This window comes from Oncorhynchus mykiss, chromosome 21 (assembly GCF_013265735.2).
Source record: "Oncorhynchus mykiss isolate Arlee chromosome 21, USDA_OmykA_1.1, whole genome shotgun sequence".
Lineage (NCBI taxonomy): Eukaryota > Metazoa > Chordata > Actinopteri > Salmoniformes > Salmonidae > Oncorhynchus > Oncorhynchus mykiss.
This window is the reverse complement of record NC_048585.1, coordinates 27,316,817-27,330,624: the sequence shown is the minus strand read 5'-3', so window position 1 is coordinate 27,330,624 and position 13,808 is coordinate 27,316,817. Positions and strand designations below refer to the sequence as shown.

Here is a 13,808-nt window from a genome sequence, read left to right as displayed (position 1 = left end):
ACAGTTGCAGCCCTATAGGGGTGTGGCTCAGAATGTACCATGATATGTGTTTCTCACTGCACACACGCACGTGTGCACACAAACACACAGCTGGTACTCCATGGGGTAGGACATTTAGATATTTTAAGTGAGTGTTAGGGCTGGGAGTGTTTTTGAGTTGAGATATATTGTTAAAGTGTGTGTGTGTGTGTGTGTGTGTGTGTGTGTGTGTGTGTGTGTGTGTGTGTTTACCGAGATGACACTGCTGAGTCACCTTCAGTCACAGTGGGAGGCAGGGATGGATAGAGGAAGATGAAAGGAGAGAAAGAACAGAGGGTGGGAAGTGACGGATGAAGGGCAATGGATGAGGGGGTGGGAGGGAAGAAGAAAGGGAGAGAGGGAGGAGCGTGAGGACAGGGAAGGGTGGAAGACTTGTCTTCTTCCTCATTAATTAAATATATAAGATACTGGGCTCCTCTCCCTGCTTCACTGATGAGCTTCTACAGCAGGAAAATGAAATACCAACAGTTACTGTAGGTCATTTTTGTTTATTTAGGAAATACAAATTGTTAGTATTCCTGACTCCATATATGATCATGAGTCAAAAAAATGACCAATGAGAGCACAATCAGGAATAATACCAACACTTTAGTATTTGATTAAATAAAAACAAATGATTACTCAACAACAACACTCAAATTAGTGAAATATGCGAGTGAAGTCAATATGTAAACATTGCTCAGACATATTATGCTGTCATTTCTTTCTTAGGTAGAGAACAATATGCGCTCTTGTGTGACTCTCATAAAGGAGGCGTGTCTGTAGCACGGCAGGCTACTTCTCATTTCCCACTCCTGGGTAATGCAATGGGCAGTCGCTAGCTATATTTCCATTAACTTGTCCAGTGATTTTTAGTTTTTTCTTCGTAATTTACGTTTGCATAGAAAATAGATGTGACAATGAAATGCCTGCTAGGGTACGTTTCCATTTAACTATCTTGTCGATATAAAAACAGCTGGACACAATGACGCCACAGAAACAAACAAACAACTTTTGTTGCAAAAACCTACAATGTCGAATAAATTGTTTGTGGTTGAAGTGTTTAGGCAAATTGCGCATTAATACATTTGTGACAGACTGTATGTCCTCCCACCTGTTTCATGTCTCAGGTATAGCCGGCCAAAGCCAGCATGTATGGAATGCAGTATTTTACTAATATTAGCCATGTTCTAATAATTATCCTGCGCCAACAGATCGCCATGGTCCGCACTGAAAGGTGCACTACTGGATATCTGAAATAATTGGATGGTGAAACTTGCCATCCAACCAGAAAAGCAATTCTGGTATTCTTGAAAGTCAGGACAATCCTTGACATAAATATACAGTATATCACAAAAGTGAGTACACCCCTCACATCTTTGTAAATATTTGAGTATATCTTTTCAAGTGACAACACTGAAGAAATGACACTTTGCTACAATGTAAAGTAGTGAGTGTACAGCTTGTATAACAGTGTAAATTTGCTGTCCCCTCAAAATAACTCAACACACAGCCATTAATGTCTAAACCGCTGGCAACAAAAGTGAGTACACCCCTAAGTGAAAATGTCCAAATTGGGCCCAAAGTGTCAATATTTTGTGTGGCCACCATCATTTTCCAGCACTGCCTTAACCCTCTTGGGCATGGAGTTTCCCAGAGCTTCACAGGTTGCCACTGGAGTCCTCTTCCACTCCTCCATGACGACATCACGGAGCTGGTGGATGTTAGAGACCTTGCACTCCTCTACCTTCCGTTTGAGGATGCCCCACAGATGCTCAATAGGGTTTAGATCTGGAGACATGCTTGGCCAGTCCATCACCTTTACCCTCAGCTTCTTTAGCAAGGCAGTGGTCGTCTTGGAGGTGTGTTTGGGGTCGTTATCATGTTGGAATACTGCCCTGCGGCCCAGTCTCCGAAGGGAGGGGGATCATGCTCTGCTTCAGTATGTCACAGTACATGTTGGCATTCATGGTTCCCTCAATGAACTGTAGCTCCCCAGTGCCGGCAGCACTCATGCAGCCCCAGACCATGACACTCCCACCACAATGCTTGACTGTAGGCAAGACACACTTGTCTTTATACTCCTCTCACCTGGTTGCCGCCACACACGCTTGACACCATCTGAACCAAATAAGTTTATCTTGATCTCATCAGACCACAGGACATGGTTCCAGTAATCCATGTCCTTAGTCTGCTTGTCTTCAGCAACCTGCTTGCAGGCTTTCTTGTGCATCATCTTTAGAAGAGGCTTCCTTCTGGGACGACAGCCATGCAGACCAATTTGATGCAGTGTACGGCGTATGGTCTGAGCACTGACAGGCTGACCCCCCACCCCTTCAACCTCTGCAGCAATGCTGGCAGCACTCATACTTCTATTTCCCAAAGACAACTTCTGGATATGATGCTGAGCACGTGCACTCAACTTCTTTGGTCGACCATGGCGAGGCCTGTTCTGAGTGGAACCTGTCCAGTTAAACCGCTGTATGGTCTTGGCCACCGTGCTGCAGCTCAGTTTCAGGGTCTTGGCAATCTTCTTATAGCCCAGGCCATCTTTATGTAGAGCAACAAAAAAAAAAGTCAGATCCTCAGAGAGTTCTTTGCCATGAGGTGCCATGTTGCACTTCCAGTGACCAGTCAGTATGAGGGAGTGTGAGAGCGATGACACCAAATTTAACACACCTGCTCCCCATTCACACCTGAGACCTTGTAACACTAACGAGTCACATGACACCGGGGAGGGAAAATGGCTAATTGGGCCCAATTTGGACATTTTCACTTAGGGGTGTACTCACTTTTGTTGCCAGCGGTTTAGACATTCATGGCTGTGTGTTGAGTTATTTTGAGGGGACAGCAAGTTTACACTGTTATACAAGCTGTACACTCACTACTTTACATTGTAGCAAAGTGTCATTTCTTCAGTGTTGTCACTTGAAAAGATATACTCAAATATTTACAAAAATGTGAGGGGTGTACTCACTTTTGTGATATACTGTATATATAGTTTAAAAATGTATTTAGTAAGCAGCAGGCATTTAGAATTAAATGTAGAGTGGAGTTTATAGTTACGTGATGACCTCACGCGTACCTTCAAAACTATTCCGGCTTTAGCCTGCTTATATAGAGCGGATACTACCTGTTTTCTGAAAACGGGGCGAAGTTCATAGCTTGACTCGAGCACTTTCACAAAGTGCTGAATACCCCCACCCCCCCACCCCCCCATTATTCTCAACCACCAATAATGCGCTCATATCCACGGCTATTAACATAGGCTACCTATCACTCTTGTAACTTCTTTGGTCAGAATGAGCTGCGAAGGGCTGCTTGAATGCAGAGGGGAGATTAAGTTGTGTTTTTATCATATTGTTTACGTTTCCATCTTGCTCAGGAGGTAGGAATACTCGGGTGACGTCTGCGTAAATGTGTCAATGTGTTTGATGTGTTGGCGGCTGCTACTCTCTCTCCATCGACGTTCTAATCTACTGGGAAGCCCAAATGTTCCCAAACTGGAGATTTAAAGGATGATGGAGACTCCTGGTTTAACGACCACGCCATCGCACAAAACTAGTTTCGGCCTGTAGTAGTGATTACAACGTGCACATAGGCTCTAGTTTTCTTTTAGGAATAGCCTGAACTGTTGTTGTTTTTTTAGCTCAGATTTACGAAAGATGTCTACAATGCAGTGTAGGCCTAGTATTTTCTAAATATATTTTGTATTTATTCATTTGGGTTCACAGTGCAGACCAAACCGAGGTCCCTGTACCTTTATACACACACACATACACACACACACACACACACACACACACACACACACACACACACACACACACACACACACACACACACACACACACACACACACACACACACACACACACACACACACACACACAGTGACAGAGGTTGGCTGTCTTGCCAGTTAGATTAAAAGGTTCTGGGACCCAACTGTTATATTTACAGACTCTCTGGAGGGTGGCAATCAATCTACTTCTTCCTGTCCTCCTCATCTATTGCTATCCCACTCCTCTCCCCTCCCTCTCTCCATCCCCCTGCCTTCCTATCCTGGAGGTTTTGAGATTTATGATCTCACAACTCCTATCTGACCCAGTTCATCTTTCAGAGTCTGACTTTCTCTCTCTCTCTCTCTTTCTCTCTCTCTCTCTCTGTCTCTGTCTTTCTCTGTCTCTGTGTGTGTGTGTTCTTTATCTCAGTCCCAGTTGGACATGTCAGTGTGCTCATCCAGTCTGACTAACCACCTCTCTGCAGCAGAGACTTAAATACTGCAGACCTCACTAGAACTTAACGCACCCCAGACCCAAACAGAACTATAATACAACGTAACATATCACCAGCTAACACATCACACCTTAAGTATTACCACCTAACGAGGTCTCTCTCTTGGGGAAGAGGCTCAAACATCAGGCCACTTTGTGGTAAATATATAGAAATTAATAATGTCGTACTGTCATCTCCAACCTGCCCTGAACTGTCTCTGGACCTTTCTCTGACAGACTGTACCATAACACAGAGTTATGTGTCTCAGTGTAACCTAGCAACACAATAGACTTCCCTATGGACACTCACTCTACTCTGTCACTCGTCTACAGGTTGTGCGGGTCACCTGAGCCACAGGACTAATGTAAACTCTGTTTGTGTATGTTTCAGGTGTCTGGTATCGTGGGCAGGGCGGATGTCTTGGCCTGCATGCTGTTCCTCCTGGCCTTTCTCTCCTATATTAGGTGAGAAACCCTCTCTCTCTCTGTCACTACTATGGAGGGCCGATTGTGTGGAGTTTTATTTACACTGGGTGGCATTTTCTCTTTACTTAATAGCATCCCCCCCTTTCTCTCTCTCTCTCTCCAGGAGTGTGGGTGTGTGTGATTCTGCAGACTGTCTGCCCTCCACTGTGTCTGTGTGGGTGCTGGGTGCCAGTCTGCTGCTGGGCACCTGTGCCATGCTGGTCAAGGAGACGGGCATCACCGTCTTCGGGGTGTGTGTGTTCTACGATGCCCTGGTGCTCTGCCGCAAGCCCCTCCTCTTGTAAGTCACCTCTGTGTGTGTGTGTGTGTGTGTGTGTGTGTGTGTGTGTGTGTGTGTGTGTGTGTGTGTGTGTGTGTGTGTGTGTGTGTGTGTGTGTGTGTGTGTCGGGAATAGAACAATAAAGCAAGTAACACTATATTTCCTGCAAAAGTAACAACACTGTACTGTAACTTAGCAACAGAACAGCGTCTTAAAGCTATAGGAGTCAACATTTAAGTCACCACTAACTATTTAGCAGGCAGCTTTAGTCTAGAGCAACAGAGAGAGAAAAAAACAAAGCCACAAGTAAGTAGCAGCAGTAGTGCTGTACACCATTCATCAGCCCACAGTAGGGGTTAGTGGTGCACTCATTCACTATCAGACCAGTACAGCTGTTGTAATACTACAACAATACTGAAGGCTTTTACAGAGGCTTAGCAGTGAGTCTCTACGAGAGGCCTGTAGTCCAGGACTGTCAGTCAGAGGTAGCACACACACACACACACACTCTCTCTCTCACACACACACACACACACACACACACACACACACACACACACACACACACACACACACACACACACAGTTTGAGTGCTCCACTGATATATTAAGAGGTTATATCAGATTAGCATGTTCATCCAGAGGAAGACATAAACAAGAGACATACGGCCACACGGCTCAATGACAGATGCCTGGGGCAGTTACCCTAACACAACCCCCTAATACACACACAAACGTCCCCCCTCACTCTTAAGTCCTTTAATGTGTTAGAGGCCAGCCCACTGAACACAGGCTAATTCCAGCACATTCCAACACTTAATGGGGTGGAGGCCCCCCAAAACATCTGGACCTGGCTTAGGCAGGGTGGACTACACACACACACACACACACACACACACACACACACACACACACACACACACACACACACACAAAGCTGTCTATGTAGTTTTCACCCGTCTCTCCCTTTGTCTGATCCTGTGTTACAATCCTTTGTAATATACACCCCAGAGAGGCAGAAACCAGGACATTCCCATACCAACATTTGGCCATACTGTTACTGTACACACACGTTATTCTGTTTCTCTAGATGGTTGATCCACCAAATGAACTGGCTGGTATATAACCAGCTCATACACACACACACACACACACACACACACACACACACACACACACACACACACACACACACACACACGAACAGCTGTGTTGGCCTGCTGCCCGGCCTGGCTGTGTGTTTACATGGCACAGTAACATGCCTCTGTGTCTCCAGCCAGAAAACACACACAAACTGCACACACAACTTCAATTCCCTCCACCCACCAGGGAACGCCCAGAGTTATATTCACAATCAGGCACTGTGCCTGGGCCACAACCCCGATCTCTGCTCCCTGTCCTCAGCCACCAAAACCGCTCCTGGGCCTCAGTCCGCTCTCCCTCCCCTCTTTCATGTGTGGAGTTCCATACCTCTAACCACCACCACTAGGCATTGCAGTCTTGAGTCCTACCCCAAACCAAGCACTGACGCTGGGCTTGGACTCTCTCCCCCCCCCCCCCCCCCCCCCCCCCCAAGACCATCATCATCACTAGTAGCATCTGCTACTCACCACACACCAACCTCACCACCATCTCTATGGTGTGGCTATGACATCACAACACAACATGATGGAGATGGAAGGAGGGAGGGATGAATTGGTGTGAGGGGAGAGGGTGAGAGACAGATGTGAAAGAATAATGGTTGTGTTTGTTTGTGTGTGTGTTTTTGTGTAATCCTTTGCAGTATGTTAAGGCCTCAAATACAAGCCCAGAGCCCTATCAGTGTCTCAACTAGTGGTGACAAGAACTCTCTCTGAGGGATGGCTTGTGTGTTAGTGCAGTAGATGGAATCTCTCATTTGACCGCACGCACAGCATATTTCTTCTCTAAAGGCCTACAGTATCTGCCACGGGGCCTGCGGTTTGGGAGACCTCAGACTGTGTGTGTGTGAGTGAGTGACGCTGTGATCTGTGAATGAACCCAGCAGAAAGGGACCGAACAGAAAAGAGCTGTATGTGTCTGCTGTGAGCTCCACAGGCCCTGTTGCAGGGAGAGACCGAGACTATGTGTACGGATGTGTTTCAGAAGGCATAGAGAGAGGATGAGGAGAGGGAGAGAGTATTCACTGAATACGCACTCTTTTCCGGCCTCTCGCCTCACTGTACTGTCTTTGATACTGGTGCCAGGGAACAGGAAATGCGGATCATCTCCGGAATTCAGCGAGGAAGATCCAATAGCATTTCAAGCCAGACCCCCGCTTTTCCTCTCTCCTTCGCTCTATCTTTCTGTCCCTCTCACTCTCCTGTCCATTTTCACTCTCTTCTCCCTCCCTCTTTCCACCCCCCCCCTCTCCCCCTCTTCCCTCCGGTCGCCCTTTGTTCTGGACTGTCAACATGCATTAGAAATGCGTTGGAGATAGGTTAGTGATATGTGTGGGGGTGCGTTAGATCTCTCCCCACGCCTGTCCCGTGCCGGGCTCTTTGATACGCTGGGAAGATTTAATAGATGCTGATTTAATTTGGGCCTTAATTAAACACCAACAGCTGTTCATGTATCTACAGGCTGGACTAACTGATAGAACTGGGGGAGGGAGTGGGGGGGGGGGGGGGGGGGGGGGGGGGGGGAGTAGAGGGAGAGAGAGAGAGGGAAGGAATTAAGGAGGGAGAGAAAGATGGAGATAGTATGTGAGCCTGTGTGTGCACTGTGTGTGTGTGTGTGTGTGTGTGTGTGCACTCTGTCTCCTCTCTGTAATGAGAGCCCTTGGGCCACAGCTCTCTTGCCTGTTTGGAGACCTGTCTGTGATAAGCAGGGTATGTGAACGGTGTTGAGCGGTGGGAAATCCCGCTCATCGCTCCAAGTCCTTTCCAACCTTGCTGCTAAAAACCGGTCTGTGCTCACAGGGGGGAAAGACTGACGCCACAAATTCGCTCCATTCATTAAAATCACAATTTAAACAACGCCTATCTATTTCTGTGACTGCTTGGACCTACCATTTGGTTTGGAAGTATTGAAACCAAACCATATGATTGGAATGAAATGTAGGCTATTTTGATAAACATGAAAAGGTGAATGTCATCATTTCAAATAGGCTACATGTCATATTAAACCGCATATAACACTCTAAATCGGTTAGGAGCCAGACAGGGAGCCTAAGAAGGAACGAAAAGGAATGACTCAGGCTATATTATTTCAATTATTTCAATAGCCTACAAAGATATACATTGTGAAACATTTGCAAGTGCGACACAATACCCTGGTAGGGACATAAAGCGTTTCCCAATTTAAACAACATTTTGTGGTATTAAATCATTAAATCCAAATTTAAATGAAAAATGTTTTATTAGGCTCAGTGCCTTTTTGAATTCATTTTTTAGAAACATGAGTTTAACCAGTTTGTGGCTTCAGGCTCATGTGATGGTCAGGCCAGTAGCAGAGAGCATCCTCTCCGCGCTCGCAGAGCCACTGGAGATGCTAAACACCCTTTTGGGCACTCTTGCCAAGCTGGGCGGAGATGGAGTTATTTATAAAAATGCCTATAGGTAGGCCAAAAAGTTTTTTAGGCCAAATAAATCAATCAAAACAGAAAGCTCATTGAAAGGGGGCATATGCCAGGCCTATTGTATAGATAATAGAAACTTTTAAGAGATCAGATTTTTAGTTTGTAAATACTTTGCACTTAATTAGCTACTCACCTCGTTCCTTTCTTTTAGCAAGTAAGTACACCATCATGCTTTCAGGATAGGTGTGTTTTCAGATTAGACAATGATTATTTAGTTGTGGACATTACATTGCCGCAATCCCTCTCTTGCTCTTGGTCCTCATCTTTGTAAGTCACCTTGATTTAGCACCTGTGTGTTTTATCAGTTTCTTTATGGAAACATTTAGCGAACTCCATGACAGTAGTTAAAGCAAGGGGCCATAGCAGCACACAAGTAGACTACAAATGCATGCTGGGCCAGGCATGCCCTGAGCTCATGAAGTGAGCACTACTGGAGCGAAATTGAAGCAGGCGAGAAGGCCGACCCTCCAACCTTTTTGTAATCTCACTCCGCGCTCCAGTCAAATTGGGCACTCTTCGCTTCGCTCCAGTTCCGTTCACATACTCTGGTGATAAACGGTCCGGAACTGGGATTTTAAACAATCCAACATGACAATGGGAGGAGAGAAAGACTATGAGGGATGAGAGAAAGAAAGAAAGGGAGCATGCGACAGAGAGGAGGCACGGAGAGTGACGGAAAAAGAGTGAGTGAGAAGAAAGGCAGAGCGAGTGAGTGAGATAGCGACAGAGGGAATAAGAGAGAGAGAAAGATGAAGAGAGCAAAATAATGTCAGAGTGATCGCCATCACGTCTTTCTCCGGTGTATCTGGCCCAGTGGGGTGTGAGGGCCTGTTTTTAGATGGACGATTGCCCTGCATTGTCATTCAAATATTCAACCTCCCCCCCACACACACACAGGCCAGAGGCTTGAACACTAATTGGGAGATTGTTTTGTAAATGCCTCATCAAAAAAATGTCTGGCGATTTTTGTTGGGGTGAGCTTTTTCTCTCCTGCCTAATTTGTTTGGCACCCGTTTATCGCCGGCCCACACAACTGGAGAGCAGCCAATTGGATGGGAGAACAGATGTTTTAACCCTGTCTGGGTTGAGAGCACAGTATTTCACACTACAGTTACAGTACTTTTATCACACTGCATGCTCTTATTCCAAGCATCCTTATGTACTGTGTATGCCTTGCGAAAAGTGCCCTGCATATGGCAATACAGAGAACTCCTCATACAGTGTTCACATGCGTGCAGGATAATTTAATCACTATAAGTAGTTGACCACAAGATCCACATTCACTATAAGCAGAGTCTACTATATACAGAGAGTGTACTATATGGTTAATACGCTGCCATTTGAAACACAGCCGTAGACAGTATTTATGGGACGTGTCTCTGCCCTGTGAGTTAGCCCTCCTCCAGCTCCATTAGGTCTGTGTTAGCTCTGCCTGATAATGTCATCTCCTCCAGGCATGTTTACAGACGGGCTAGGAGATATGAGGGGCCCATCACACATGTGTTTCTGACTGGGGCCCTCTGCTTTAAAAATATTCAGACAGAGAGAGCTCGGGTCCAGAGGCGGTTTGTGACAGAGGAGTGTGTGTGTGTGTTGTACGGTATGAGTGAAAGCATATGGCTGACCAGAGAGTTCAACTCTGAGTAGATCTCTCCGTAAACCTGCATACCTACACAACTTAATGCAAGTTTGTGTGTGCCTGTGTGTATCTGCTGTATTTATGATAGAGTGTGTTCAATTTGGGGCTTTGTCCCTCATTCTTTTGGGGAGGTTCACAACTGTCAGTTGTGTTTCTTGTTAGGATCTCTTTCCTTAGGTGTTCTGCTCCCCCTGCCTTGCTTGTACTTCTGAAGAGACCTCTAATTGACAGAGGAACTCACACGACTTCTTTTGTGACACATTTTCTCTCCACTCACAGGAGTCTTTGTAGTTGGTGCATGTGGCACAATGTTCCCAAGGGATTTTGTTGGTGTGTTTTTATGTGTGTTTAAAAAAAAAAGTTTGTTTAAAAAGTTGATGGAAATGATGGTTATGATGAGACAGAGTATAAAATAAGTCCCTGAAGTGTGTGTGTATCGTTGTGTAAATGTGTGTTGGAGATATGTATTTTGATGTTTCATTGAGTTCTTTTGAGATGAAATACTTTGAAGATTCTATTTACTCAGACAGAACCCTTTGAAACTTCTAGAACGTGAAGAAGCCTCTGAAGAGAGTCTGTCTGTCCCCATGAAATGGAGTACTGGAGATATCGTTAGTGAGTGTGCGTGCCCTGCTGTGTAGCTTACATACATTAAGGGAACATTTTGTCCACATTGCAAATGTATGGTCCCTTACTAGACATCCGACAACGTTTCTCAAATTCGCGGACGGCGTCAGGCCGTGCAGCAGGGCCGGATCTTCCAGGAAGTCATCAAACGATGTCTCTCGGACATTCGGTTTCCTTTTTATAAAATGTTCATATTTTGGTCATTTTTCCACTGTCCCGGGCGAGTGGAATCATATTGCAAATGAACAAAACATCACCAATCACGACATGGTCTTATCTCCTAAACGGAAAAGTCTTCGAAGACGAAACTTGGTGAGCATAGGTTTAGCATAATGGGCAGTTGGCCCCGAACAAGATGGCGTCCAGGCCTCAACGGTTTTTGAGTTATGGCCATTTTCTGGGATTAAAGGTCAAAAATGAAAATAGAGCAATCATTTTTCCGCTTCACGTCAAAGTAAATCAACCTACGGTGTCAATAAAAAAAGAACCAGCCATTTATCTATCGTAATTTAAGAGAAATCATACAATGTCAAATTGGTGATGTTCAAACATTTAAAAAATGTTGTTTTAAGTTACAGTTGCAGCGTGTTCAGACAAATCTTTTTGAATTGTGTTTCCGAGCTATGCGAGATTTCTGTGATTTTCTGAAATAACACGCACTCATTCAACCCTCTGTAAATAAGTCAGTTCTTAACATAAAGACTTAACTCAATATTCTATAAGTGCCTACCCAAAGGAGGATATGTGTTCACTTTCAGCTTCCTGAGTAAACCGGAAGTGCCTTAAAATGGTGTCATAGGTGCTGTTTGGAAGGGTTAAAAAGGTCTGATCTTTTCAAAACTTAATGTGTTATTAGGCAACCCTCATGAACTGTAAATCATTCATTTCTCCCAACTGATGTCAAATAAAATCTCTTTCTCACACACACACACACACACACACGTCACACACACACACACACACACAGACACACACAGACACACACAGACACACACACACACACACACACACACACACACACACACACACACACACACACACACACACACACACACACAGACACACACACACACACACACACACACACACACACACACACACACACACACACACACACACATACACACACAGCAAGGATGGAGTGCCAAAGTGCGGTGCTTAAAGACACTCAGAGCCTGCTGCAATGGCATTATCATAATCTCTCGGCTGAGCCGAGTTCAACGAGATGCCCCGCAAGACCGTAGCTTGCTCGGTCTGAGCTCAGCGACCATGAAAAAAGTAGGCCCATAATGAAGCCTGGCCCTAAATTGCAGGTGCTTTTGGGTGACAGCGGGAGAACAGTTAGGGTTAGAAGCACAATTAGACCTCAGGAACATTCCTGAGGTCCTCCCGATCTGTGCAAGCCTAACCTTGACCATGTGGCATTAACCCTTAACAGTTAAAAGAAGGTGTTTACATCAAACAGTTTTCAATGACTTCTCTCCCCATAGGAATACATTGCCTGCACCCCTAAATTCAACCTGAAGCGTATGAGGGTTATGAATGTCTTATGAACCTGTCTTCGATGACAATCCATCAGGCCACTATGAGGTCTACCTGTGTTGATTCTAAGTTTCCTGGAGCAACCGGAAGTGGTTAAAATCACCCTAAAAGTGTTTTTCCATACCCAACCAGCAGTTTGTGATACATAGTGCATTCAACCCTGTGTAAATCAACCCTGTGTAAAAAATAAAACTCAGGATTCTGTAAAAGCATACCCCAATCAGGATATGTGTTTATTTATAGCTTCCTGGGCCAACCGAAAGTGCCTTAAATGGTGTCATCCCTTTCGAAGGGTTAAAAAGGTCAGATCTTTTCAAAACTTCATATGTGTGATTAGGCAACCCCCATGAACTGTGAATCAGTCATGTCTCCCATAAAATTTCCAAGAAAAAAATCACACACAGACAGCTAGGACAGAGGGACACAGTGTGGTGCGTAGAGACAGACAGAGCCTGCAATAGTTACCTTTGTTCGAACTATTAAAGAACCGTCAGACCTAGAGTTCTGAAACTTTAGAAATCTGTTCTAGAGCTCAGGTCGATAGTGCGTGGTGAGTTATGTGGCTCTATAAGGTTCTCGGACCGAGAAACAGCCTCGTACATTTGCAATAACTTCAATTAATTTTGACATCACGAAAATGACGACATTTAGAAATGTCCCAGAGTCGCAAGACTAGGTGCATTTCAACCGCCTCGGCCCATAGAGACGGACCCTAACGTTTCTGTCCGATAGCACATTCAAGGACCCCGTAGCAAGGCATAGAAAAAGGGGGATTTTCAGCACCAATTAAGGTCTTGCCCGGGCACCGAATGATCTAGCTAGGCCTACACATACTGTCAGAACTGGACCCGCAGCTAGAACACAACCACGTGTTTTACGTTTTTACTATGGTTTGAACAGAAGGCGCTGTGAATTTTGGGCCTGCTCTGAAATATGTGATAGTTGGCTTCTAAACGAGTTGGGAAAAGTGGGTGTGGTGTCAGTTTGTATCAGTTTGGTGTCAGAATGATATCTAATTGACTGTTGGACGGTGACTTGCTGGCTGACTTTTGTCCATTTGCAATATGTTTAAACAGTGAGGTACCATCACCAAAATTATATTCTGAAATCAACACCAACGAGCGATGGAGAGGAACCAGAAACACTGCCCGGCCATCCTGAGTTCATCGGGCCAGTCAATTTCGCATTTCTGCAGTATTTTTGAGCATGACAAATCCGTAATGTTAAATGCCCAATGAAACATATTGCAAATGCACAGTGCATTTGCAATATGATTCAACAGTGAAAAACATCACCAAATGGACATGATGAAATCAACACAACGAGCGATGGAGAGGAACCACCATCACTGCCCGGCCATCCCGA

General features: G+C 45.1%; 1 protein-coding gene across 1 annotated transcript in view; it reads left to right on the top strand.

Annotated features, from left to right (window-relative positions):
- Positions 1 to 13,808, top strand: part of LOC110501043 (protein O-mannosyl-transferase TMTC1) — a 102,305-nt gene that overhangs the window by 10,126 nt on the left and 78,371 nt on the right. Inside the window, exons 3-4 of the mRNA XM_036957509.1 lie at positions 4,684 to 4,757; positions 4,882 to 5,058. Coding sequence (XP_036813404.1) covers positions 4,684 to 4,757; positions 4,882 to 5,058 — 251 coding nt within the window. The remainder of the gene's footprint in view (positions 1 to 4,683; positions 4,758 to 4,881; positions 5,059 to 13,808) is intronic.